General features: G+C 32.9%; 3 protein-coding genes across 5 annotated transcripts; all 3 read left to right on the forward strand.

The window, feature by feature from the left end:
- The first annotated feature begins 296 nt into the window (after nt 1-296).
- LOC107365729 (uncharacterized) lies at nt 297-25,595 on the forward strand. 3 transcript variants are annotated; one of them, XM_015933601.3, is made up of 3 exons: nt 297-1,106; nt 1,163-1,315; nt 1,518-2,494. In XM_015933601.3, exons 1-3 carry the CDS (start codon nt 719-721, stop codon nt 2,474-2,476), a joined length of 1,500 nt encoding a protein of 499 aa, XP_015789087.1. In that variant the 5' UTR covers nt 297-718; the 3' UTR covers nt 2,477-2,494. The 3 variants fall into 3 exon arrangements, with proteins under 3 accessions (XP_015789087.1, XP_089125158.1, XP_015788770.1); XM_089269032.1 differs by lacking the exon at nt 1,518-2,494 and adding an exon at nt 24,603-25,590 and having other exon boundaries at nt 601-1,106; XM_015933284.3 differs by lacking the exons at nt 297-1,106; nt 1,163-1,315; nt 1,518-2,494 and adding exons at nt 23,880-24,330; nt 24,387-24,539; nt 24,603-25,595.
- LOC107366012 (uncharacterized) lies at nt 3,998-14,757 on the forward strand. Its single transcript, XM_015933590.3, has 16 exons — nt 3,998-4,153; nt 4,230-4,309; nt 4,368-4,518; nt 4,697-4,833; nt 4,892-4,985; nt 5,057-5,214; nt 5,502-5,636; nt 5,694-5,939; nt 6,674-6,784; nt 7,002-7,073; nt 7,147-7,306; nt 7,389-7,568; nt 7,633-7,753; nt 7,824-8,038; nt 13,530-14,045; nt 14,112-14,757. Exons 1-16 carry the CDS (start codon nt 4,069-4,071, stop codon nt 14,609-14,611), a joined length of 2,961 nt encoding a protein of 986 aa, XP_015789076.1. The 5' UTR covers nt 3,998-4,068; the 3' UTR covers nt 14,612-14,757.
- On the forward strand, nt 15,792-23,076 carry LOC107365947 (uncharacterized). Its single transcript, XM_025161579.2, has 16 exons — nt 15,792-15,876; nt 15,952-16,031; nt 16,090-16,240; nt 16,371-16,525; nt 16,584-16,677; nt 16,754-16,911; nt 17,213-17,347; nt 17,408-17,653; nt 19,520-19,630; nt 20,121-20,192; nt 20,265-20,424; nt 20,515-20,691; nt 20,750-20,870; nt 20,938-21,152; nt 21,480-21,995; nt 22,068-23,076. Exons 1-16 carry the CDS (start codon nt 15,792-15,794, stop codon nt 22,565-22,567), a joined length of 2,976 nt encoding a protein of 991 aa, XP_025017347.1. The 3' UTR covers nt 22,568-23,076.
- Nucleotides 25,596-25,677: the final 82 nt, after the last annotated feature.

A 25,677-nucleotide genomic window follows, 5' to 3' on the forward strand; every position in this document is an offset into this window, starting at 1 on the left:
ACCCATTTTCATTAATCAAGGTATTTAGCGAGCGTTTGTTTCTTGTAAGTTTTCAATAACCGAGTGCCTATGTACATTGTGTGAAACGAGCGTAAATTTTATTAAAAGAAAAATCTGACCTTTTCCTTGTTCACTCGTGTTTCTGGCGCTTCTGTCTGGGTCCATTGGGTAATTGAGTATTAAAAGCATTAAACAGTTACATATTAATAGAACGGATTAACAATTTTAGCTCAACACGCATCTGACTGATTATTCATTTTAACCTTGTTTTTCAACCTCTCTTTATCCTTTACAAGTAATTGTGGATTATTTAGAGCCAATTTATCTTGAAATTTAGTTTCGCAGCCGAGTTGAAAGTTATTGTACTTATTAGCGATCTGCATGATGAGCGGAATCACTCCTGAGAAATTAATTACGAGAATTATTGATTCTTTAGCTTTGCTATTGGTAAGATTTGAGTGATAGTGAAGATGGGTTAGTTGTGGCATAAAGTTGTACAAACAAAATGAAATCAAAAGTATTAGTGAACATACAAAGATTTATTTATCAATAATCTTCTTGATTTGATTTGAATCTGATCAAAAGATGGCAATTAGGGTTTATCCATAAAGATTTATTGTCAATTATTAAAGAGTGAATATTATCCATTCGGTTAAGTTACTGTCAAAATTACCTAAAACTTCGAGTTTTTATTGTAGTTTCAAGTGAAATATTGAAAATGGGTAAAATGAAAGAGTTGTTTGCAATTGCTAAAGATTCTCATTTGGAGTTTTTTAACTTAGTTTTCGTCTTTGGTTTAACAATCCAATCAACTGTTGTAACTCAAATGATTGAAGACAAAATTTGTCTCAACCAATATGGCTTTAGATTGGCCGATTGTGCTGATGAACATTCAGATGCCAAGATCGCAGTTCTTAGAGAAGCTTCAACCATTTCTAGTTATCGATCAATACTGAGCGGTTTACCAGCCATAGTGACAACTCTTTTCGTTGGACCATGGATCAACAATTATCCAAACCATTTAAAGTTAATCATTGTAATGCCTGCCATAAGTTCAATACTGCAAGTCATGTTTCTCACTGGAAATGCCATCTTTTTTTCATTGGGTAAATAAATCATTTGTAAACTTGGTTATTCTTAATATATTGATTTGAACCTTTAGATCCAAAAGCAGTTTTGATTGTTGACTTGATTCCATGGATTTTTGGAACTATTAAAGGTTGCTTTATGGCTCTTTCAACTTATATCGTTTTAACAACTCCACCTGATAAACGGATCCTCAAGTTTTCAATGTGTGATGTTGCTGCTTTTATTGGTAAGTCAATAAAGTCAATTTACCTGGTAAAGATGCAAGTCAAGATCAAATGGGCCGATGCATAAAATCCATCAGAATTGTTCATTTTTTCATAAAAATGATGCATTTAGTTTAAGCATTGATAGACTTGATAAGTTTTGATCTTCCGTCAATTCACCATTTTAATGCTTTTTTCACTCTGACTTATTTGCAACACAATTAGGTGCTATAGCTGGTCAATATACTGGTGGAGCCATTTTCGCACAAAAACCTTGGTTTAAGAACCAAGTCTCCAACTATCTCGGAGTCTTTATTGTCTCATTGATATTCAAAATATCTGCTGTGATTATATTCATTATAACTGCTCCTTCAGTTTACAAATTGAATGAGAAACAAGCAGCTAAGGATCCGAATCATGTTAATCATGGACTACCTTTCAAGAAACACAAGTCTGAAGAGGAAAAGAAGAGTCCAGTTAAAGAGTTTGTTTCAAAAGTATTTTCATTCTCGGCTATTTGCAAGTTATTTCAAACGTTGACTAAACCTCGAGAGTCGGGGAAGCGTGGAGTACTTTTACTTTTGGTCGGTATTGCAGTTGCGCGAAGTGTAGAGCATTCATTCATAAGAAGCAACCTTTATCAATTTGCTCAACGTGCATATGGATGGTCAAATTATGAATACTCAAAATACAGTGCAATTAATGATTCCATTCCAGCGCTCATGCAATTGATTGGACCCCGAATAAGCATTCAGCTCCTTGGCATGTCAGATATTTCACTTGGTATACTTGCCTGTGTTTCTCATGCTGGTGAGATGATAATACGAGGAATTTGGTTAACAACTGAAGCCTTTTTCATATCAACTGTAACTGGTTGTACTTATACGCTAATCGATGCTGTAACAAACTCTCTTTTGGGTAAAATTGTTGAGCGCGATGAGATTGGAGGCACTTTTAGTTTGATATCCGTGATCAGTGCAACAATTGCTTTATTCAGTGATTGGTCCTTAACGAAGGTCTTCAATGCTACACTTCATAGTGATCCGGGTTTTTGTTTTCATTTGTTTGCGGCTGTGCCAATAGTTCCAATTTCAGTTTTCTTGTGGATTAAATACAAAAGATCACATTCAATCGAAGCAAAATCTAATGAGATAAATAAAGATGTAGATGTTTCAAACAAATAAATTGAGTTTAGTAATGAATATCGCATGCAATCAATCAATGTACAACCAATGCATTAATTCATGATGTAAGTGCCATAAACTTTCAACTACGCAGTGTTGTCAAGGGTCAGGCAAGTCGATTTCAGCTCCATTAACAGTTGATCGAATGATAAAGAATAACCTTGTTCAAATTTTATTGAATGATTTATCAAGAGCGTAATCTCATAAAATCTAGAGATTAAACAATTCAAAAGCTTGAAATTTTAGAGGTTTTTGATATAATCCTAACTCAGGATTCCTGTAACTATGTTTTCAAGTTTCAGAGGCGAAGTTCAAACACGTTATTATACAAATATTCAAATTAATACAACTCGACTAAGGTAGTGGAAATAAAAATTTAGACAAAAATTGTTTTGCTGATTATTCAGCAACCAGATTACTTAAAGAATTTATTTTTGTGAATTTTAGTTGATTGAATACTCATAATATACCCCAAGTAGCTACTTTTGCTATTCACATTCTATCTCATGAAAAAAATCGAAGAAAGTAATCTTTGACAAACTTTTCATTTTTTGAAATTTAACATTATTTTCAATGTAATTTTTCGCTAACTCCTTGTTTAATTTTCAAACTTTTGCCTTTTTTGGCCTTTTTATGATTCAAAGTGATTGAATCTTTTTCGTACATTTTAATTACAGTAGACTGTGGTCAGACGATTGATTAATTTGTATTGGAAAGATCAGAACGCTTGTTGACTGAATTTCCTTGGTATGTGGTTGTTGCAAGTCACCTGGGACCCATGGGACTTCATGTGATAATATAAGTTTCATCGAAATCAATTCTGTCGAAACTATTAGTAACATAAGTTACTTAATCTGAAAAAAATGTTTCTCTTTCAATAAAGTATTGCATCTCTAATTTCATTTCTACACTACTGTTATATCTCTAACTAAAAATCGTACTAATCTGTTTTAAAGAAAAAGAAAAGTTCAATTTATCAAGGAGAGTACATTTCTGGTTGATTATCAAAAGTTACATCAGAAAAATGAGTTTCATGAAAAATTCTACTTCCATATTTGTGAAAAAACGATCGGCGTTTCAACTTTGAACTCGATTTCATCGAAAATTATTGATGAGAGAAATTTTTAAATCACACAAATGGACTCAGTTTTTATTTACTCATAAACTAACAGAGTCCAAAAAAATTAACTTTCACGTGTTTTTGTTGATTTGCATCAATTTGCATAAATGTGACAATTGTGTATTTTTAGTAACAACCTTAAAAAACGTATCTTATCACTTTACATCCTGCACAATTCAAGTACAAAAATTAAAAACTTGTAAATTGGATCAAATTGTAATGTTTGTAATATCAGTAAATATGAGGGCAGCTTCACAATAAACAGTCTGAGTAATTATAATATTTGTTGTGTAAATATAATTTGATAAAAAAGTAATCTAACAAATAATCTCAGGCGTTTATCGTTATTTTGAAATGATTTCAATCAATTTAAAAGACGATTACAATTTAAATTCGCATCATTTTGAAACGAACAATATCATAAGTAAATTGAATTTGTTACAGTTTATTGCTATTGTTAATCAAGTCCAAAATGTCATCTTCACTGCAAAATGAAAGAAACAAAATGCTGTTTGTATTTACAGTTGTAGTCATTTTAATTTCAACAATTGAAACAGGTAAGAGATCGATATTCATAAGTTGACTGAAAATGTTACCTCAATTTATTTCTAATTCAACTTCTAAATAACATAGGAAGTGCTACAGATTTGGTGGTTTTACCGTTAAGTATACCTAGTAAGAGCGCTAACATTAACGCTACTCTAACTGATATCGTAAGTTGAACAACCAAACAATTTTCACTATTTTAACTCTTAATACTTTGCGTCGCAGAATGCCGGCACTAAATATTTCATTCAAGAATCGATATCAGCTTCGCGTTCACCCATCAAAGGGAAAATTGTCATCTCAAGTGAAAAGGACTCCTTCAACATCTATTATGATACTGATTCTAGCTTCAAGAAGGAACGTTTGGTTATCCATGGTAAGAGTTTAACGATAAGAATTGTTGAAATTAAAAATTGTAACTTTTGATGATATGTTTCGATTCATGAAAGAATTGTTTCTGATTGCACTTTTTTAAAAAATAAGATTATATTCACTCATTATATTCTATGGGATTATCTTCATAATATTAATTCGCCCTTATTCATTATCTAAAGGTACAAATTGTATACCATTTACTTTCGAGAATAATTGGGATCAAACTTTACCTGGAATCAAAAGACCAGTAACTAATCTAGTACTTTTAATGGGACCTTCAATTTTATATCGACTTGATCATTCCTTAATTGTTTGGGTAAGTGTTTCAACAACATTATGAGAATGTTTAATCAAATTCATTTGTTGGACAACAGACATCAGTTGCAGATAAAAGCATAAGAGGAACCATGATGAAGGGGGCGAAAACGGAAATAAATGGAAGATTGAATATCACTTATTATTACAAAAGTGAGTAGAAAACTAATTGATAAGATGAACCAAGTTCAACTACTCTCATCCTTTTTATTTGCAAAAACTAGAGCATTTTGATGACGATTATGGAATTAAACATCCAAGTCGAATTGAATTCAGTGGTTATGATCCTTATTCAAGTTCACCGATTTACGACGAGAATCTTATTCTTGATATTTACCTTCAAAATGAGAACGATTATGATCAACTTGCTAATGAAGTTCATGTAAGTATTTCACTTTGTTTCTATTATTCAGATAATTTTAAATTTCACAATCGTCACAATCAAATGCAATCAGGTAAAAATATCAGAATTTTTCGATAAAATATTTTGTGAGATCAAGTTCAAAGCGTTCAAGAATTGAATATCGCTCAATGAGAATTGAATTTTTTTCTTTGCTTTGCGTTGTTTTGCATTATCTTATAATCACCTTTACAATACCGTTACAATACACTTTAAGATTTTCAAGATTTTCTCGTTTATATAATACATTTTCATTGACTGTTGATTAGCCTTTACCTGGCATTGGATGCCCACATTTCTTGTCCACAGCTGGGCCTTCAATCCCTAAATTGGAATCCGATTATGTACATTATACTATGTACGAGTACATTAAAGGTTCAACTACTTCTCGAACATTCAGTGAGGTTAGTTTGTTTGGTCAAGTATTTCATATTTTAAACTCATCGCAATTTAATTTACAGATTCATGCATCACAAGCGCACAACTTATTGCGAATAAAATCAACTCTTCTTGGCATAACAACTGAAGCTATTTATGATTATAACCTCGGAGTTTCTTACCTCTTTCAAGATGGTGGATCCTGCTACATGTTATCTACAGGAAAAAATTCACCTGGAATCAACTCTTTTGGTGGCTTCTATTTAAGTAGTCTTTTAATCATTGATGATATTCTTGATCGCTTTCTTTATCTTGGAAAACTCAATTTAGTAAGAAAATAATTTAATTATTTCTAACAAAAATATGACACATTTGTAGCTTTATTGATGGATTTTATTGATAATCTATTTTGCTTTAGAGGAGTTTAAGGATTTATTTTTCGTCTTTTTTTCATTACTAATCAATTGGAGAGTGGTGTCATCTACTATCAATTAGTCAATTTAGTAAGATAAAGCACAGCTGATACGAATATAATATTAATGAAACCTTCAATATGAAAAAGGAAATATGCACTGATTCATCAGCTAAAAAATTGTATATTGATTGGAATTTTAATTTTATTTATCAATTCCAATATCAAAAACATGAACAGCTTTGAATTCAGTTGGCTAGTCACAAGGAAATTTTTTCGTTTCATTCACAATAATCACTCTCCAGGTTCATTTCAATTCTCTCTCTCAATCTTTTTTACGCTTCTGTTTGTACGCTTAGCTAACAAGTATGTTTTAGTCTTACACTTAAATTTTGAAAGCTTTGAATTCCGTCGTGAAATTTTTAACATTAATGCAGATAAAATTTCAGTTTATGCATTAGGAATGTTAGATATAGCTGTTAATAATAAATCGTTGCCATCAAATAGTTTTCTTGGTACATTTACATTTGAAAGAGATTACTGTTACCACGAATGTTATTGTAACAATCGTATTGGATAATACTTGGACTGTAAGGTTAAATGTAAAGTCAACAATAACTGTTCTGAAATACTTCTTTGAAATATTCCCAGGAACACCGATCTGGATATCCCGTACATGCATGGGAATCAACGAGATTCAATGTTAATATCAATGGGAAGAAGGTCGACAAAGCTGTCATCACTCAATATTTCGCTGCATCGGTAAGTTTCTCATAGTTTGATTCAGTCGATGCAAGTATCGACTGACTTCGGTGTCTAATAATTGCACATAAATTAAAACAAATGTAAATGCAGTGAAAATAGTGAAAATTAGGCTATTCTAAGATAACATAACAGAAACATATGATTTTCTAGTGTAACATATTTTTTTATTTCCTATTCAATTTGTGCTGGAATATTCAATCGAAATGGCTTTTAGGAGGACAGTGAAACATTTTCTGGCTATACACTTGTCAGTACCAAAATTTACATCTATAAATTGCAGTCATCGGTAAGTATTCATTTAAATGATTATGATTCAGATGGGATTAATGTTTCTTTACATAATTTTGTTTTTTTGCTAGAAAAAAACTTATTCTTTGACGGATGAAATTACAAGAGATTACATCAACTTTGAAAAGGCTGGATTAGAAGGTGAACTTCATGATGAATTTACATTAAAAGACTGTAAATACTTGTCTAGTAATAAAACATTAACCCTTGCCTTCCAATTTGAATGTCAAGGTATGTATTAGGAACGGTTGATAGACAACAATTTAATTTCTCTTAAGCATTTGTAACTGATATTTTTCCTTTTCATTTGCAGGTGACTCTTGTACCGGACTCTTGGAAAAACATGCTTACGACTTGAAACGAGAGTTAGTCAATTATGTTATTTTACGTTCAGCAACAATTAGTCCACTTCGAATCGATAACGTTCAATATAATTTCAATGACGAACAACTTGAAATAGAAGTGACATTCCTGGATTTACCTAATTGGCAATGTAATCATTATTTTACATTTTACATCCATACAACTTAATTCAATTGTTAAACCTTTTTTTTCAGATGTTTTTGATTCTAAAAATATGTCTGTTAGTGCCGGTACATTTAAAAAGATGCAAAAGGTGGAAGCAAACACTGAATATGAATGTCTGGACAAATTAGCAAAAATCCTGGATGATATCAAGTATAAAACGGAACCTGGCCATTTCGATTAAATTGAAAACTAAAAATTCTGTTTTTCTTTTCTCATTCAGTCTAGTAATTTATAGACCATCAGATTCTTCCTGTGGATACTTGAGATATGTTGAAGATCTCGTGGAAGACTCAGAAATTGGACAAACATGCAGCGTCTATCACTTTCCTTTAAATAATTTACGTCGCATTGACCAAGAGATACCACTTGATCAGCTTCACAATACTTTGATGGAACATTTAGGATGGAGTATATCTTATTATGTAGGAAATTCTTGTAAGTAGATTGTAGAGTTCGTTTTCGAAAGTAAATTTTATTCAAATGAAAAGAGTAAGAAAAACTTGTTTCTACAATAGAAGGATTGCCAACTGGCTTAAAGTAAAACAAAAGTTCCTTTTTAAAGACCTTTGAGTCCTCGTTGTGGAGCGTTAAGGGTTATTCGGATGGATTAGTGAGGTATTCTGGCTGAGATTTACTTTTACTTAAAATGAGTACTTAAAATGAGATCTCAATGTGAGCGCTCTCAATGAGCTCTCATATTGAGCTCTCAGGTTGAGCTTTCAGATTGAGCGCTCATAATGAGCCCTCAGGTTGAGATTTAGCTTAGATTGCTCCATTTGGGATTTAAACGAGAAAAATAAGGCTCGGAACAGTTCATCTCCCCCTACTCATCCAAGTCACGACTCCGTTCGTGATACAGTGAGATGTTCGATATATGAGCAATTTGTTCCTTTCCATTGTTGTCTACATAGGTCAGCGTTTTAGGATTATCTCCATACTTTTTAATTTTCGTAACCAAAAAAGGTCCTTTCATATTTCGCTTCTTTCCATTAATTCCGTATTTAACGAGAATCTTATCTCCTTCTGAGATTTCAAACTTTCCTTGTTTTCTCTTGTCGTTATGCTGCCTAATCTTTACCATTTCATCTTCATTCTTTGGTTTCTCCGGTGCGATATCTTCAAGTCTTAATCCAAAATTTTCATCAGCAGGCAACAATGGGCTTTTGCCATACAGTTTATACCAAGGTGTGCAGCCAATTACTGAATGATAACTTCGGTTAGAATAAGCAGTAGCAGATGCCAATAGCGTCTTCCAATCGACTCCACTGTCTTTGTAGATACCAATAAAAGTTTTAATGTCACGCATTTTTCTTTCAACAAGTCCATTTGCGGCCGGATGATATGGTGCACTATTTCTAAGAGAAATATTTCTCAGTTGAGCCCAGTTCTTCATCTCTTTTGAAGTAAATGCCGTTCCATTGTCTGAGACAATAACTTTAACTTGGTCGATTCTGCTAAATGAATTCAGAAAATTAATTACAGCGAGGGAAGACTCTTTCATAGCCTTACCAACCACGATACGAGTCGCCTCATCAACTAAAAGCAAGAATGATTTGGTACTTTTGTTAAGTTCTGACTTCTTCTCAAGCTCTCCAAAGTCAATGTGGATAGTATGGAAGGGAATTTTTGAATGGTTAGGTAGGAATGGAGGGTCAAATTTGGGTTTGGGTTTTTTCATTTGGCAAAGGTGGCAAGTTTTTATGTATTCAACAATATCTCGTTTCATACCTGGCCAATGAAAACGCATTTTTATCTTGTGATATGTTCGCCAATATCCTCCATGACCTCCAGATAGTCTATCATCATGATATGCCCTCAGAATTTGTAAAATTTGGGATCTTTCTGAGCCTTCAATCTTTTTAATACCTGAGCACTCATTTTGAGAACTATTTTTGAGATCTCTATTTGAGCTCTCATTTTGAGATCTATTTATGAGATCTTCATCTGAGCTCTCATTTTGAGATCTATTTATGAGATCTCTATTTGAGCTCTCATTTTGAGATCTTGTCCGAATTGATGATAAGTAGGTGGAAAGAAACACATGAGCTGGCTGATCTAGACAAAGTCGTGATAATGCATCGGCATCAGAGTGTAGTCTGCCTGGTCGATGGTCAATTTTAATCTCATAAGACATTAAAAATAATTGCCATCGTGCCAATCTTCCTTTTGGTTCCTTCAAGTCCATGAGATAAGCAAGAGCTGCATGGTCAGTATGAACAACAAAAGGACGACCTTCTAAAAATGACCTAAAATATTTTATGGCTTTGATCACAGCAAGCGCTTCTTTCTCAGTTATTGAATAGTTAACTTCTTGTTTTGAAAATGTATATGATTGGAAACCTATCACTCGCAGCTGTTGATTTTTCGGTTTCTTAATATCTCTTTGATACAGCACTGAGCCAGAACCAAACCCACTCGCATCAGTACATAACTCGAATGGAAGTTCAGAGTCAGGTAGATTGAGTACTGGATTTGAAGTTATCAAAATTTTTAATTTGTCAAAAGATTCTTGGCATTCATTACTCCAAACAAAAGGTGCATCTTTTCTTTTCAGTCTGTCTAAGGGTCTAGCAATGGATGCATAATCTTTAATGAAACTACGGAAATGTCCTGTTAAACCTGTAAACTGTCGAAGGGAGTGTAAATCATGAGGTGGTTTCATGTTACGGACTTTTTCAATAGATTCAGCTTTTGTAGTCTTGGAATTACCATCTATTATTCTACCAAGAAATTTCACAGAGGGTTTGTTAAATTCAGACTTTTCAAGATTAATCACCATTTTTGCTTCATTCAATTTCGATAACACTGAGAGTGTAAGAGCTTTACATTCTTCTTCCGATCTAGCTCCTATGCATATGTCATCTATATATACACATACTTTTCCAGTTTCCAATAGTTCTGATAATAATTTGTTCATATGTCTTTGGAATAGAGATGGACTATTTTTCCAACCAAACGGAAGGCGAGTCCACTCATAGTGTCCAAAAGGAGTGACAAATGCTGTAAACTTTCTAGTTTGAGGAGATAAAGGCAGTTGCCAAAATCCATCTTTAAGATCGATTTTTGAAAAGAACTGACAGCCTCCGAACAAACTAATTATATCATCAATAATTGGAAAAGGGAAAGGGTCTAACTCAGTTTGTTTGTTAACCTCTCGGTAATCAATACAAAATCTGAGATCTCCATTTTCTTTAGGGGCTAAAGTTACTGGTGAAGCAAAATTAGAATTTGAATGAGTAATGATTTTCTTTTCTAGCAATTCTTTTATTTTCTGTCTTGCAAATGATAGTTTATGAGGAGACATTGGGTATGGCTTACGCCGAACAATGGAGTGATCATCTTTTAGTTTGAAGTCAACAAAATTGTTCGAATCAGGTAAGGTCAAAGCACAAAGCCTAGGAAAAGCACGTTTGATTTCTTCTTTGGTCAATACGATTTCTAATAGTTCTCTTTTTGAGATCTCATCTTGAGTGCTCATTCTGAGTGCTCGTTCTGAGGTCTCACTTTGAGAACTCAAATTGAGCACTCGATTTGATCGCTCATTTTCAGAACTTAATAAGGCATCACTTATTGGTTTCTGGCAAAGACTAACACCTAGAAGCTTCAGGTCTGAGTAACCTAAGATAATTGGAAATGGAAGTGAGTCAAGTAGCAAAAGTTCTAGCTTTGCTAACTTTCCTTTAAATTTAACTTCAAGCTTACAGACTTTATCTACTGTGAAAGTATCTCCATTCATTTGCTTGATGAGCTGCTGTTTTTCTAAAACTGTCCACTTATTCTCACGAACAATATTAGATCTAATAAAGCTTTTATCTGATCCTGAATCTAACACACATGCATAAGATTTTCCTTGTATCTCTATGGAGGTTTTTGGCTCTAAATCACTTGATAGTGCGTTGAATAGGGAATATGCTGGTTTGGGTATGAGCTCTCGATCTGAGCGCTCATTTTGAGTACTGAAATTGAGATCTCTGTTTGAGTTCTCATTTTGGGATCTAATTATGAGATCTCGATTTGAGCTCTCATTTGGAGTGCTCAGCTCGTTGTTAACTTTCTCCATGTTCTCATCTAATGCGATGAATCCATCTGAAGATTTATTATACTTATGGCTTTGATTGGGAAGCTTGACTTGGGTTTTACTATTCTGACTGAAAGTATTCTTGCTAATAGTTGAATGAGACTTACTCTGAGTTGGTGGTTTAATGGTTTCCAAGGCATCTCTCAGTTCTTGTTTAGTTGTAAGTTGACGAGTGGATAGTTGATTTTGAATGGTATCAGGTAATCCTAGAAGTACCAATGTAACAAAGTTGAAATCGTCTATCTCAGGAAAGGCCAATTGAATAAGACGTTGCTTGTCATAATAGTAGTCGAATATATCACCACTTCTATATTCCCATTTTAATGCCAAACTAGCACAACTAACACGGTTATGACCGAAGGAACGGAGAAATGAACTTTTCCATAATTCCCAATCTTCACTGACGTTGTCTCTGATCATACTGTTGAACCACTTTAGAGCGTTGCCTTCAAGATTAGACTTGAGACCGTTGATTTTAGCTTTATCTTCACGCCAGTTGTTATGTTCACACATCTTCTCGTAAGTGCACATCCATGTTTTAGCGTCTTCGGTTTTCCCATCAAACTTTGAGATCTCCATACGATGAATCTTTTGGTTTGCTAGAGGTCGAAGTGACTCTTGAAAACACTTAAGAGTATTCGCAAACATCTCTTGTTGAGCTTTAATCATTTCACTCACAGCTTGTAAAACAACTGAATCTTGTGACCCATTAGATGGTGGCACTGAAGTAGCACTCATTGCTTCAATTTCACTTTCATCGGAAAGGACACAACCAAAGTCATTTTTTAAATAAGGAGTAGACTCCTCTGCTGATAATTGCACGACAAGGGTGCGATGACGAGTAAAATTTTCGAGAGCCGACCCTACGGAGGGCTTCGAAAGTAAAACACTATGTGAGCTGGTATCGCGATACTGATTATCGACGATTGTCCATTCATTTTCATCAAACAATTTATACTTTGTAAGATGAATAGATTGATTTTCACTTTTCTCAAAATAGAAACGAAACTTGTTGGCCATCCTGTCGACTGCGCCAAGATTGTAGAGTTCGTTTTCGAAAGTAAATTTTATTCAAATGAAAAGAGTAAGAAAAACTTGTTTCTACAATAGAAGGATTGCCAACTGGCTTAAAGTAAAACAAAAGTTCCTTTTTAAAGACCTTTGAGTCCTCGTTGTGGAGCGTTAAGGGTTATTCGGATGGATTAGTGAGGTATTCTGGCTGAGATTTACTTTTACTTAAAATGAGTACTTAAAATGAGATCTCAATGTGAGCGCTCTCAATGAGCTCTCATATTGAGCTCTCAGGTTGAGCTTTCAGATTGAGCGCTCATAATGAGCCCTCAGGTTGAGATTTAGCTTAGATTGCTCCATTTGGGATTTAAACGAGAAAAATAAGGCTCGGAACAGTTCAACTTCCCAGTCTCTGACTATAATGACATAATTCCACTTTTGAGTGCTTATAACTTGAATGAATGAAACCGTTGAAAAATTCCAATTACAGTCAAACCTCTCAAAAGTTGCATAGAAAGAGACAAAAGAAAGAGAAACATCAAAGAAAGAGACGAGTCTCCTCCTTTTTTAAGAGATTTTTGGTGGCGCCATCTGCGAACGATTGGCCCGTTACTGCAACTTTTGAGAGGTTTGACTGTACAATAGCATTCGAAAATGTAAAAAAATTTGATTATTGACTTCGTGGAAAGTCATCTGATTGTGAAGTTTGAGGAACATAACACTAGTTTTAATTATATTGGGAGGTTAGACAGTGCAAATATTTCACACAGCCGTACACACTCTGAATATTATTATTAAAAATATAAAACATTTCTTGTTTAAACTTTTTCTTTGCAGATCAACCTATTAAAATTAATGATATTATCGACAAAACGAAAAACCAAGATACCTCGAATGTGGGCTTCCAATCCAGAATAAAAGCTTATTCAAAATTAAAAGGCAATGATCAAGTTACAGTTATTGTACCAGATGCGAAAACTTTGGCCGACTGTTATCGAACCTGTCATAATTCAGAGCAATTACAATGCAACATTTTCTCATTCTGTGAAAATGGTGACTGTAGAGTCAGCAGCTTATTGACTGAAGACTTTCAGAATGAATCGCAGGTTGAACAAGACAAATCATGCTCTGTTCACGCTTTGAATGTTCTTAATGATTACTCAGAAGTAGCTCATAGGAAATTTAAAACTCAGACTTCAATAGCAGTTCACAAAAGTATTTATTCATGTGCAGAATCTTGTCATGCTTCACCTGATTGTTTCTCCTTCCAATGGTGTGATTATCAATGTAGTTTTGGTGGTGTTTATACAGATGCAGCTACTGAATATGATGGTGAATGCAGCGTATATATTCGTAAGTATTCTTTAAAATAAGTAACAAGTTTTTTTCACTAATTAATTTATTCATTAATTTGCTTAGCCAAAGTATCTGAAAAGTACCAGAAAACGGGCAACAAAATCGTTTCAGATGTGATTTACACTGAAATGAATTTAAATTTTGAACAGTGTGCATCATTATGTCATGGATGGTCCGATGGTGACACTGGATGTAAATCATTTAATTATTGCCCTAAAAGTAAAACAGAAAGTTCTTGTTCATTAACTCAATTTTCAGTTAAAAGTTCAAATACTAAGACCACTGAAGGAGGAGTTTGTTCAAATTACGAGTTGAAGGTGGAGTCAAATGGAATAAAAAGCAAAGAATCCAGTTTGACTGATTTAACCAAAGGAACAAGTGGATCAGGTGCTTTTGGAATAATTATGCTCTTCTTGTTTGTCGGTGCTTTATTGGGATTCGCTGCACCATTTGTTTACAAAAAAGTAAAACAAATGCGTAATGCTTCAGAAGTCAACCAAAGTTTCACTTGGACGAGACAAGTAGATGCACAAGCTGGAAATATCGATGGAACCTCATTTTGAGATTGCAGGACCTGAAATTAACCATAGATGTAAATTTCAGTGTAAACCTTATCGCTGCTTTTCATAATAGCAGTAAACTGTATTCAATTTTTGTTTTGCTTGCTTCGGCCTAATTTTATCTTCTTATTAAAATTCATCAAATTATATCTTTTGTACTGATGAAGATTGATGACTGATGAGAGTTCATATTCAATATAATGATCTAGAAGGAATCAATTTGCTGACAAATAAATCAACATAGAAAAAGATTCAATCTACTAAAATATTTCTATCGCATAGGCACATGAAATTTTCCTCATTTGATCAATAGATTCCAAGAAATATAACTTTCTAAACTAGTCAATCTATCATACATTGAAGTTTAACTGTTTCATGGTCAAGATCGTGAAAGGCCTCTTAATATTTGGCCTCTCACTAGCATTTGAAGCTGCATAAATGAATACATAATGTTATGTTATCATTGAAGATTGTTTTAAAATGAAGATTTCTATTTGAACACAATTGCTTCTATTTTTCATTAGGTGACTGGGTTCATCATGACTCAAATGTACTGATGGAAAGTTATTAAATTGAGTTAAATTATTAATTAGTAAAGAATTAAATTGGAGAAAGAATGATTGTAAGTAATGCTATTCTCGAAATACATTTATAAAGTTTTAAAACCTATGGCTAAAATCAAGTGAACTGTTGTTAAATTGTTGAAAGTATTATATTTAATCTATGATGTGAACCAACAATTTTTCTGAACAAATAATAAATTTCATCTCGCTAACTCTTACGGCCATAGAAAGCGATCAGTTTAACTATAAATCGAACTAATCTGTTTTACAATTTGACAATTTTTAGTAACAACCTTAAAAAATCAACCTTAATCTTATCATTTTACATCCTGCACAATTTAAGTACAAATCAAATATTTGCAATTCCAATCAAAATGTAATGTTTGTAATATGAGGTTAGAGTCGCAATAAACGATCTTATTTGAGCTGTTATTTATTGAAACATGATTTGATAGCAAGTAATCGAACGAATAATCTTAGGCGTTTATTCTTATTGTGAAATGATTTTCAATGAATTTAAAAACCGATTACAATTTACATTCGCATCATTTTCAAACGTTCAATAACAAAATTAAATTGAAATTGTTACAGTTGATTGTGTTTGTTTATTAATTCTCAACATGTCATCTTCACTGCAAAATGAAAGAAACAAAATGCTATTTATATTATCAATTGTAGTCATCTTATTTTCAACAATTAAAACAGGTAAGAAAAAGATATTCATTAATTTAATGTAATATAAACTCACTGAATTTCTAATTCAACTTTTAACGAGCATAGGAAGTGCTACAGATTTGGTGGTTTTACCGTTAAGTATACCTAGTAAGAGCGCTAACATTAACGCTACTCTAACTGATATCGTAAGTTGAACAACCAAACAATTTTCACTATTTTAACTCTTAATGCTATGTGTCTCAGAATGCAGGGACTAAATATTTCATTCAAGAATCAATATCAGCTTCTGGTTCAAACATTAGAGGCAAGATTGTGATCTCTGGTGAAAAGGATTCCTACAAAATCTATTATCATGATACTAATACTCGTAACGACGTACGCTTGGTTATTCATGGTAAGAGTTTAACATTAAGAATTAATAAAACTAAAGAAAAATAAACAATTTTCTGAAATATGGTTGGATTCGTGAGAAATTAAAATCAAGTTATCTTAATATCAATTTTTACTTATTTCATGATCTAAAGGTACAAATTGTATATCATTCTATTACAAGAACATTAATCTTAACAAGAATGATTGGGATCAAACTTTACCTGGAATCGTCAAACCTGTAACTAATCTGGTACTCTTAATGGGACCTTCAATTTTATACCGACTTAGTCATTCCTCAATTGTTTGGGTAAGTAAGTCAACAACATTATGAGAATGTTTAATCAAATTCATCTGTTGAACAACAGAAAACAGTTGAAGATAAAAACATAAGAGGAACCATGATGAAGGGCGCGACAACTGACATAAATGGAAGATTGAAAATCACTTATTATTACAAAAGTAAGTAGGAATTGATTGATAAGTTAAATGATTGACCAAATTCAACCATTTCCATCCTTTTCTTCTACAAAAATAGAGCATTTCGATGATGATTTTGGAATAAAATATCCAAGTCGAATTGAATTCAGTGGTTATGATCCAGCTTCAAGTTCACTCCTCAACAAGGAGAATCTTAATCTTGAAATTTACCTTCAAAATGAGAACGATTATGATGAACTTGCGAATGAAATTCATGTAAGTATTTTACTTTGCTTTCATTCACATTAATTGTTTTTAATTTGCAATAGAGAAGATCACAATCACAAGACAATCAGGCACAAAACATCACAATATGGTGATAAAATATTTTGTGAGATCAAATCAATCAAGAATTCAATTTATCATTGTATGCATCTATTGTCATATATTCATTATCAATATTAATTGAATTTTTACACTTTCTCTGTCGTTTTTTATTACTTAATAAGCGCCTTTACAATAATCGTAAAATTTTCAAGATTTTCATGTTTCTGTATTTTCATTGACTGTTGATCAGCCCTTACCTGGAATTGGATGCCCATTTTACCTGGCCCCGAATTGGCCTGATTTCCCTATATTGAAAGTTAGTTATGTACATTACACTATGTACGAGTACATAAAAGGTTCAACTGCTACTCGAACATTCAGTGAGGTTAGTTTATTTGGTCAACTATTATTTCACATTTTAAACTCATTTTCATTTCATTTCCAGATTCATGCATCAAGAAAGCACAAATTATTACGAATAAAATCATCTCTTCTTGGCATAACAACTGAAGCTATTTATGATTATAACCTCGGAGTTTCTTACCTCTTTGAGGAGGGTGGATCCTGTAGCATGTTTCCTACAGATAAAAATTCACCTGGAATCAATCCTAATGGTTACTACAATTTAGCTAGTCTTTTGCTCGTTGATGACGATATGTTTACTTTTGAATATCTTGGAAAACTCAATTTAGTAAGTGTTTAACAAAAATATGACACATTTTGAAGCTTTATTGATGGATTTTATTGATGGATTTTATTGATAATCTATTGATTTTCGGGGAGTTTTATGATTTAATTTTCCGTCTTTTATTTCATTATTAACAAATTGGAGAGTGGTGTCATCTGCTATCAATTAGTCAATTTAGTGAGATAAAGCACAGCTGATACGAATGTTAATGAAACCTTCAATGTAAACAAGAACCATTTTCAAGGTTGGTACTAAAAGTACACAATTGACACAATTTACACAATATACACAAAAATACACAAAATTACACAAATTTACACAAAATCACACAACAGTGAAAATTAATATAAAAATTACACACAATGATTTAGATTGGTTAAAATAATTGATTTTCGGTAAGGCATAGGTACTTTTAGCCTCACTTCTCTTCTAATTTACATTTATCTCGAAGAAACTGTACCAATGTGGAAATAGCTTATTCTCACTATTTGTAGAGCAGTCAATTTCATGATTTTCAATATTTCTTTCTCAATGTTTTTTTAAACTGATTTTCAGAGTTTTTGGCTTGAAATTTCACGAAAGAAAATTGAATTAAACTAATTGATAATTAAAGAAATCGAATCGAAATTCGACTGAATTCAAAAGTAAATATAGCTACCCCATAATAGAGGCCATTATGGTCGTGCAATTTTGATCAAAATACTCCGGGAATCAGTTTAGAGTGAAAATCTGGGTAAAACTAGTTCTATTAAGAAATATTGAAAATCATGAAATTGACTGCTCTACAAATAGTGAGAATAAGCTATTTCCACATTGGTACAGTTTCTTCGAGATAAATGTAAATTAGAAGAGAAGTGAGGCTAAAAGTACCTATGCCTTACCGAAAATCAATTATTTTAACCAATCTAAATCATTGTGTGTAATTTTTATATTAATTTTCACTGTTGTGTGATTTTGTGTAAATTTGTGCAATTTTGTGTATTTTTGTGTATATTGTGTAAATTGTGTCAATTGTGTACTTTTAGTACCAACCCCATTTTCAAGGCATCTTTTGTTTAGACTCCGAAGTCAGCCGTTTTTTCAACGACTGACTGACTGGACGTTTAATCGACTGGCAGTCGACTCGAGTCGACTCCATCGACTCATCAATCAATCGACTCAAGTCGACTCAAGTCGACTCAAGTCGACTCAGAGTAAGACTCAACACTAGTAAAAAGATAAAGTTTGAGTGTCAAAGGTTGATGGAATTACAATACAGTAGGGTCTCTCTTAGTCTAACGCTTTTAACTAAAAAAGTAAGAGACTAAGAGACTAAAGAAAGCGTTAGACTAAGAGAGACCTCACTGTAAATAATTTAAGTAAAATAAAAACAGCATGGAGAGCATGTGGTTGGTGTTTATTTGTTGAAAATGCGACAAAAAAATCGACTGAGTTGACCCCAGCTAGAGTCGACTCAGCCGACTCAGCTGAAAAAAATTTCAACTTCGACTCGCAGGAGCCCGAGTCGACTGCTTGGCTGACTCGATCGGCTGACTTCGGAGTCTACTTTTGTTAGACTTTATTTTATTGTATTGTTTCAAATATTTTTCAAAAAATTTCAACTCTTCAGCAAATAAGTGTGTTTTAATCTTTAAATTAAACTGAATTCCATTTTCACATTAATGCACATGAAAATTTCTTAGACTGTTAGGTATAGCTCTCAATAATGAACCGCTGCTATCGATGTACACGAATAGTTTCTTGGTGCAGTTATATTTGAAAGAGATTAATGTTGCCACAAAATTAAAATTCAGCAATCGTCTTGGATAACAGTTGGACTAAGGTTTGATGTTGACAATAACTGATCTGAAAATTTTGTGATATTCCTAGGAACATCGATCTGGATTTCCAGTAGATGCATGGGAATTAATCGGATATGATATTAAAATCAATGGGAAAAAGGTCGACAAAGCTGTCATCACTCAATATTTTGTTGAATCGGTAAGTTTATCACTATTTTTAATTACCTTAAACTATTAGTATAATAGCAAATTTAATTACAAAACACTACAGTTTTCCCCAGAGTTTTTTGCTTTTTTGTTACACTGCCATCTAGGTGAACTACAAGGGGAAACCACGAATTTTACAGTTTAAACAATTAAACTCTTTAATTGACATCCCCTCTTAGCCTCTTTGCTCCCTTTGAGGAGTCCTCTCCCTATAGGGGAAGTCATTAAGTTTTTTAATTGTTTAAACTGTAAAATTCGTGGTTTCCCCTTGTAGTTCACCTAGATGGCAGTGTAACAAAAAAGCAAAAAACTCTGGGGAAAACTGTAGTAATAAGATAAACAAATGCAATGTAGTGAAAATAGTGAAAATAAGGCTATTCTAAGATATAAGAACATAACTTCAACATATGATTTTCTTGTGTAACTTAATTTTTATTTCCTATTCAATTTGTGCTGGAATATTCAATCAAAATGGCTTTTAGCATGACAGTGAAATATTTTCTGGCTTTACACTTGTCAGTACCACAATTGCCATCTATAAATTGGATTCATCGGTAAGTTTTTATTTAAATGATTATTATCTGCGAAATATTAATTTTTCTTTGCATATTTTTGTCCTTTTCTAGAAAAAAACTTATACTTTGACGGATGAAATTACAAGAGATTACATAAACTTTGAAAAGGAGGGATTAGAAGGTGAACTCCATGATGAATTTACATTAAAAGATTGTAAATACTTGTCTAGTAATAAAACATTAACCCTTGCCTTCCAATTTGAATGTCAAGGTATGTACTAGGAACGGTTGATAAAATAACAATGTACCTGGTAATTGCTCTTAAGCATTTGTAACTTATATTTTTCCTTTTCATTTGCAGGCGACTCTTGTACCGGACTCTTGGAAAAACATGCTTACGAAGTAAAAAAAGATTTAATCAATGATGCTATTTTAAATTTGGCAATTAGTCCACTTCGAATCGATACCGTTGAATATAATTTCAATGGCGCACATCTTGAAGTAGAAGTGACATTCTTGGATAAACCTAATTTCCAATGTAATTATCACCCAACATTTTACATTTATACAATTGTTGAACTTTGTTTCTTTTCCAGATGTTTTAAATCCTAAAACGGTGTCTGTCAGTGCAGATACATTAAGAAAGTCGCAAAAGATCAAAGCTGACACGGAAAATGAATGTCTGGACAAATTATCAAAATACCAAGAAAAAATCAGGTATGTATCTCGAAACCTACACATTTTGATTAAACTGGAAACTAATATTTCTTTTTGCATAATTCAGTGTAGTAATTTATAAATCATCAGATTCTTCTTGTGGATATTTGAAAGATTTTGATGATCTTAAGGAAGATACAAAAGCCGGAGAACCTTGCAGCATCTATCACTTTCCTTTAAATAATTTTGCTCGCATTGGCCAAGAATTGCCACTTGATCAAATTCACAATACTTTTAACAAAGATTTAAAATTGAGTATGAATTATATTGTAGGAAAATCTTGTAAGTACTTCCCAGCCTCTAAAAATACTGAAATATTTCCACTTTTAAATGGTTATAACTTTTTAATTAAACAGTTGAAAATCCCAATTACAGTACCATTTGACAAAGTCAACAGTACAAGTACTGATTTCGTGAAAAGTCATCTGATTATGAAATTTGAGGAGTGCAACCGCTAGCTAAAACACATCATTATTTTCTCAATTAAATAGTACTAGTTATCGATTCTGTTGCGTGGTCAGCAAGTGGAAATATTTTATTTTCATTTCACATAAACTTAAATACTCTAAATATAACTAAAAATTTCTTTTTTAAACTTTTTCTTTGTAGGGCAGTCTATTGAAATTAATGATATTATCGACAAAACGGAACATAAAATTGCTTCAGTTGATGCCTTTCAATCCAACATTAGAGTTTATGCAAAACTAAAAAGCAATGATCGAGTTACAGTTATTGTACCAGATGCGAAAACTTTGGCCGACTGTTATCGAACATGTCATAATTCAGAGCAACTTAAATGCAATACTTTCTCATTCTGTTCTAATGGTGACTGTAGAGTCAGCAGCTTATTGACTGATGACTCGTTTAATGAATCGCACGTTGAACAAGACAAATCATGCTCTATTCACGCTTTGAATGTTCTCAATGATTACTCAGAAGTACCTTTTAGGAAATTCAAAACACAGACTTCAATCGCCGTCGCCAAAAGTGTTGATTCATGTGCAGAATCTTGTCATGCTTCACCTGATTGTTTCTCCTTCCAATGGTGTGACTTTCAATGTAGTTTTGGTGGTTTTTATACAGATGCAGCCACTGAATATGATGGAGAATGCAGTGTATATCTTCGTGAGTATTCTTCAAAATGAATTACAAGTTTCTGTTTTATCTGATTAATTTCTCATTTATTACTTAACTTAGCCAAAGTATCTGAAAAGTACCAAAAAACGGGCAACAAAATCGTCTCAGATGTGCTTTACACTGAAATGAATTTAAATTTCGAACAATGTGCCTCGTTGTGTCATGGATGGTCAGATGGTGACACTGGATGTAAATCATTTAATTACTGTCCTAAAAGTAAAACAGAAAGTTCTTGTTCATTAACTCAATTTACAGTTAAAAGTACAAATACTAAAACCACTGAAGGTGGCGATTGTTCAAATTACGAGTTGAAAGTGAAATCAAATGGAAAGAAAAGCAAAGAATCCAGTTCGCTTGAAGTAACGAATGGAACAAGTGGATCGGGTGCCTTTGGAATAATTATGCTGTTCTTGTTTGTTGGTGGTTTATTGGGATTCGCTGCACCATTTGGTTACACAAAAGTTAAACAAATGCGTAGTGCTTCAGAAGCCAATGAAAGTTTCACTTGGACGAGACAATCAGATGCACAAGCTGGAAATATCGATGGAACCTCATTTTGAGATTGCAGGACCTGAAATTAAACATAGAATCTCCGTGTAAACCTTATCACTGCTTTTTAGAAGGTCAATTTTGATTTTTTGTTTTGTTTGTTAATTTTATCTCAATTATGAAAGCAATTAAAAATTTATTAAATTTATATCTTTTGTACTGATGAACATTTAGATGCCAATATCGCAGTTCTTAGAGAAGCTTCAACCATTTCTAGTTATCGATCAATACTGAGTGGTTTACCAGCCATAGTGACAACTCTCTTCGTTGCACATTGGTCCAAACCATACAAAGTTGATCATTGTAATACATGTCATGGTTCATTACGATAAGCCATGTTTCTATCTTGAATGCTTGATTGCTTAAGCAGTATCACAGATGTGATTACAGCAATTGATTGATGGCTTTTAACACAAAAACTACAATTAAAATACGAATTTAACGAATTATTATCGATAAACATTATTTATGTTTGATTACATTGAAAGTAGCGAAATGAAAGACCTTAATATTTATTCAATTTATCCGAGGACAATTATTAAATTTCATTCAAATGATTTCATATTCAATAGATTGATTCAAAGGGAATCAATCTAATCGCTGATTGATCGACATAAAAAGATTGAATCTATTGCAATAGCTATTGCTATCGCATAGTCAAATGAAATTTTCTTCATCTGGTCAGTAGATTCCAAGAAATGTAACTTTCTAAACTACTTACAAGTTTTTAGTCAATAAACAGTGAGCTTCACTGTTCCAGGGTCAAGATCATGAAAGCCTATTGTGTTTTTTGGCCTCGTACTGGCATTTGGAGGTCAGTTTATGAACCTCTGAAGACACTGGTATAAATGAACACATAAGGAGCAAAGGTTAACCGTTAGATTTGAAACAGAGAAGCCAAAACGATCTTGACTACAATCAGTAGTTTCAAATATTATGCCCTTTGATTTGATCGCAGAAAAATCGACTTTCAAAAGTTTACATATGTCGTCGATGCACCCAGTATCTATCAATAGTAAAGCCAATTTATCTTTGCATTGAAACTTAGTTTCCTTCAAGAGTTGAATTTTCTTGTACTGGGATTTGTGACAGAGAAAAGCAAAAAAAGTTAATATGAAAAATTTTGATTGTAAGATTCTCAGTGCAGCTGGATTATTAGATGCATTAATGAGCATTAACAGATTCCATAGTAATGATTCTAGATAACCTTAAGAATTGGATTGAATTCTGATAAACATAAATGATGATAAATAGCGATTTCTCCATAAATAAGTTTCCAATTGTTAATAGGCTACAATTGAATAAATACTTTCTATCAGTGTAACTAATTGTCAATACTATAAATAATTGCGACTTTAAGTTTTAACTGAAAGGTTTACATTTAAAATGGGTAAAATTAATAAGTTGATTGAAATAATTAAAGGTTCTTATTTGGAGTGCTTCTATTTGATTTTCGTTTTCGGTTCGTCGATGCAATTAACTGTTGTAACTCAAATGATTGAAGACAAAATTTGTCTCAACCAGTATGGCTTTAGATTGGCCGATTGTGCTGATGAACATTCAGATGCCAAGATCGCAGTTCTTAGAGAAGCTTCAACCATTTCTAGTTATCGATCAATACTGAGCGGTTTACCAGCAATAGTGACAACCCTCTTTGTTGGCCCATGGATCAACAATTATCCAAACCATTTAAAGCTAATAATCATAATACCTGCCATAAGTTCAATACTTCAAGTCATGTTTCTCACTGGAAATGCCATCTTTTTTTCATTGGGTTAGTAAACCAGTTTAAAGCTTGATCATTATTAAAATGTTCATTTTAACCTTTAGATCCCAAAATAGTTTTAATCACTGACTTGATTCCATGGATTTTTGGTACTGTCAAGATTTGTTTCATGGCTATTCAAACTTACATTGTCTTAACAACTCCACCAGATAAACGAGTCATTAAACTTTCAATGTGTGAAGTCGCTACTTTTATTGGTGAGTTTACACGAATATTTACAATTTTGATTTGATTCAAGCTTTAAATTTGCAATGAATTAGGTTTGGTTGCTGGTCAATATACTGGTGGAGCCATTTTCGCACAAAAACCTTGGTTCAAGAACCAAGTCTCTAACTATCTCGGAGTCTTTATTGTCTCATTGATATTCAAAATATCTGCTGTAGTCATCTTCATTATAACAGCACCTTCAGTTTACAAATTGAATGAGAAACAAGCAGCTAAGGATCCGGATCATGTTAATCATGGACAACCTTTCAAGAGACACAAGTCTGAAGAGGAAAAGAAGAGTCCAGTTAAAGAGTTTGTTTCAAAAGTATTTTCATTCTCGGCTATTCGCAAGTTATTTCAAACACTAACTAAACCTCGAGAATCAGGGAAGCGTGGAGTACTTTTACTTTTGGTTGGCATTTCGATTGCTCGAAGTGTAGAGTCATCATTCACAAGAAGTAACATTTATCAATTTGCACAACGTGCATATGGATGGTCAAATTATGAATACTCAAAATACAGTGCAATTAATGATTCGATTCCAGCTTTTATGCAGCTTTTTGGACCTCGAATATTTATTCAGCTTCTTGGGATGTCAGATATTTCACTTGGAATCTTTGCCTTGGTTTCTCATTTCGTTGCTCTGATTATCCAAGGTAGCTTTTTAAAAACTGAAGGATTTTTCTTGTCTACTGTAACTGGCTGTGTCTTCACACTAATCGATCCTGTGGCAAACGCTCTTTTGGGTAAAATTGTTGAGCGCGATGAAATTGGTGGCACGCTAAGCTTGATTTCTGTAATTAGTGCAATTATTGCTCTATTCAGTGATTGGTCATTAACGAAGATCTTTAATGCTACCCTTCACAGTTATCCTGGTTTTTGTTTTCATCTTTTTTCAGCTGTGCTTACAATTCAAATTTCAGTATTTTTGTGGATTAAATACAAAAGATCAAATTTGTTCGATACAAAAGCAAATGAAAAAAATAAAAATGTAACTGATTCTTAAATATGGAATGACGATAAAAACGAATAAAGTCTATTGCATCTAAAATACATGAAAGATAAATAAACAAATAAATCTTCAACTAATGAACAAATTGAATCATATAATTTTTAGCGAGTCGCATT

The sequence above is a fragment of the Tetranychus urticae genome, chromosome 3 (genome assembly GCF_039701765.1).
Source record: "Tetranychus urticae isolate SD_2017Ah chromosome 3, NJAU_TeUrti_SD_1.0, whole genome shotgun sequence".
Taxonomy (NCBI): domain Eukaryota; kingdom Metazoa; phylum Arthropoda; class Arachnida; order Trombidiformes; family Tetranychidae; genus Tetranychus; species Tetranychus urticae.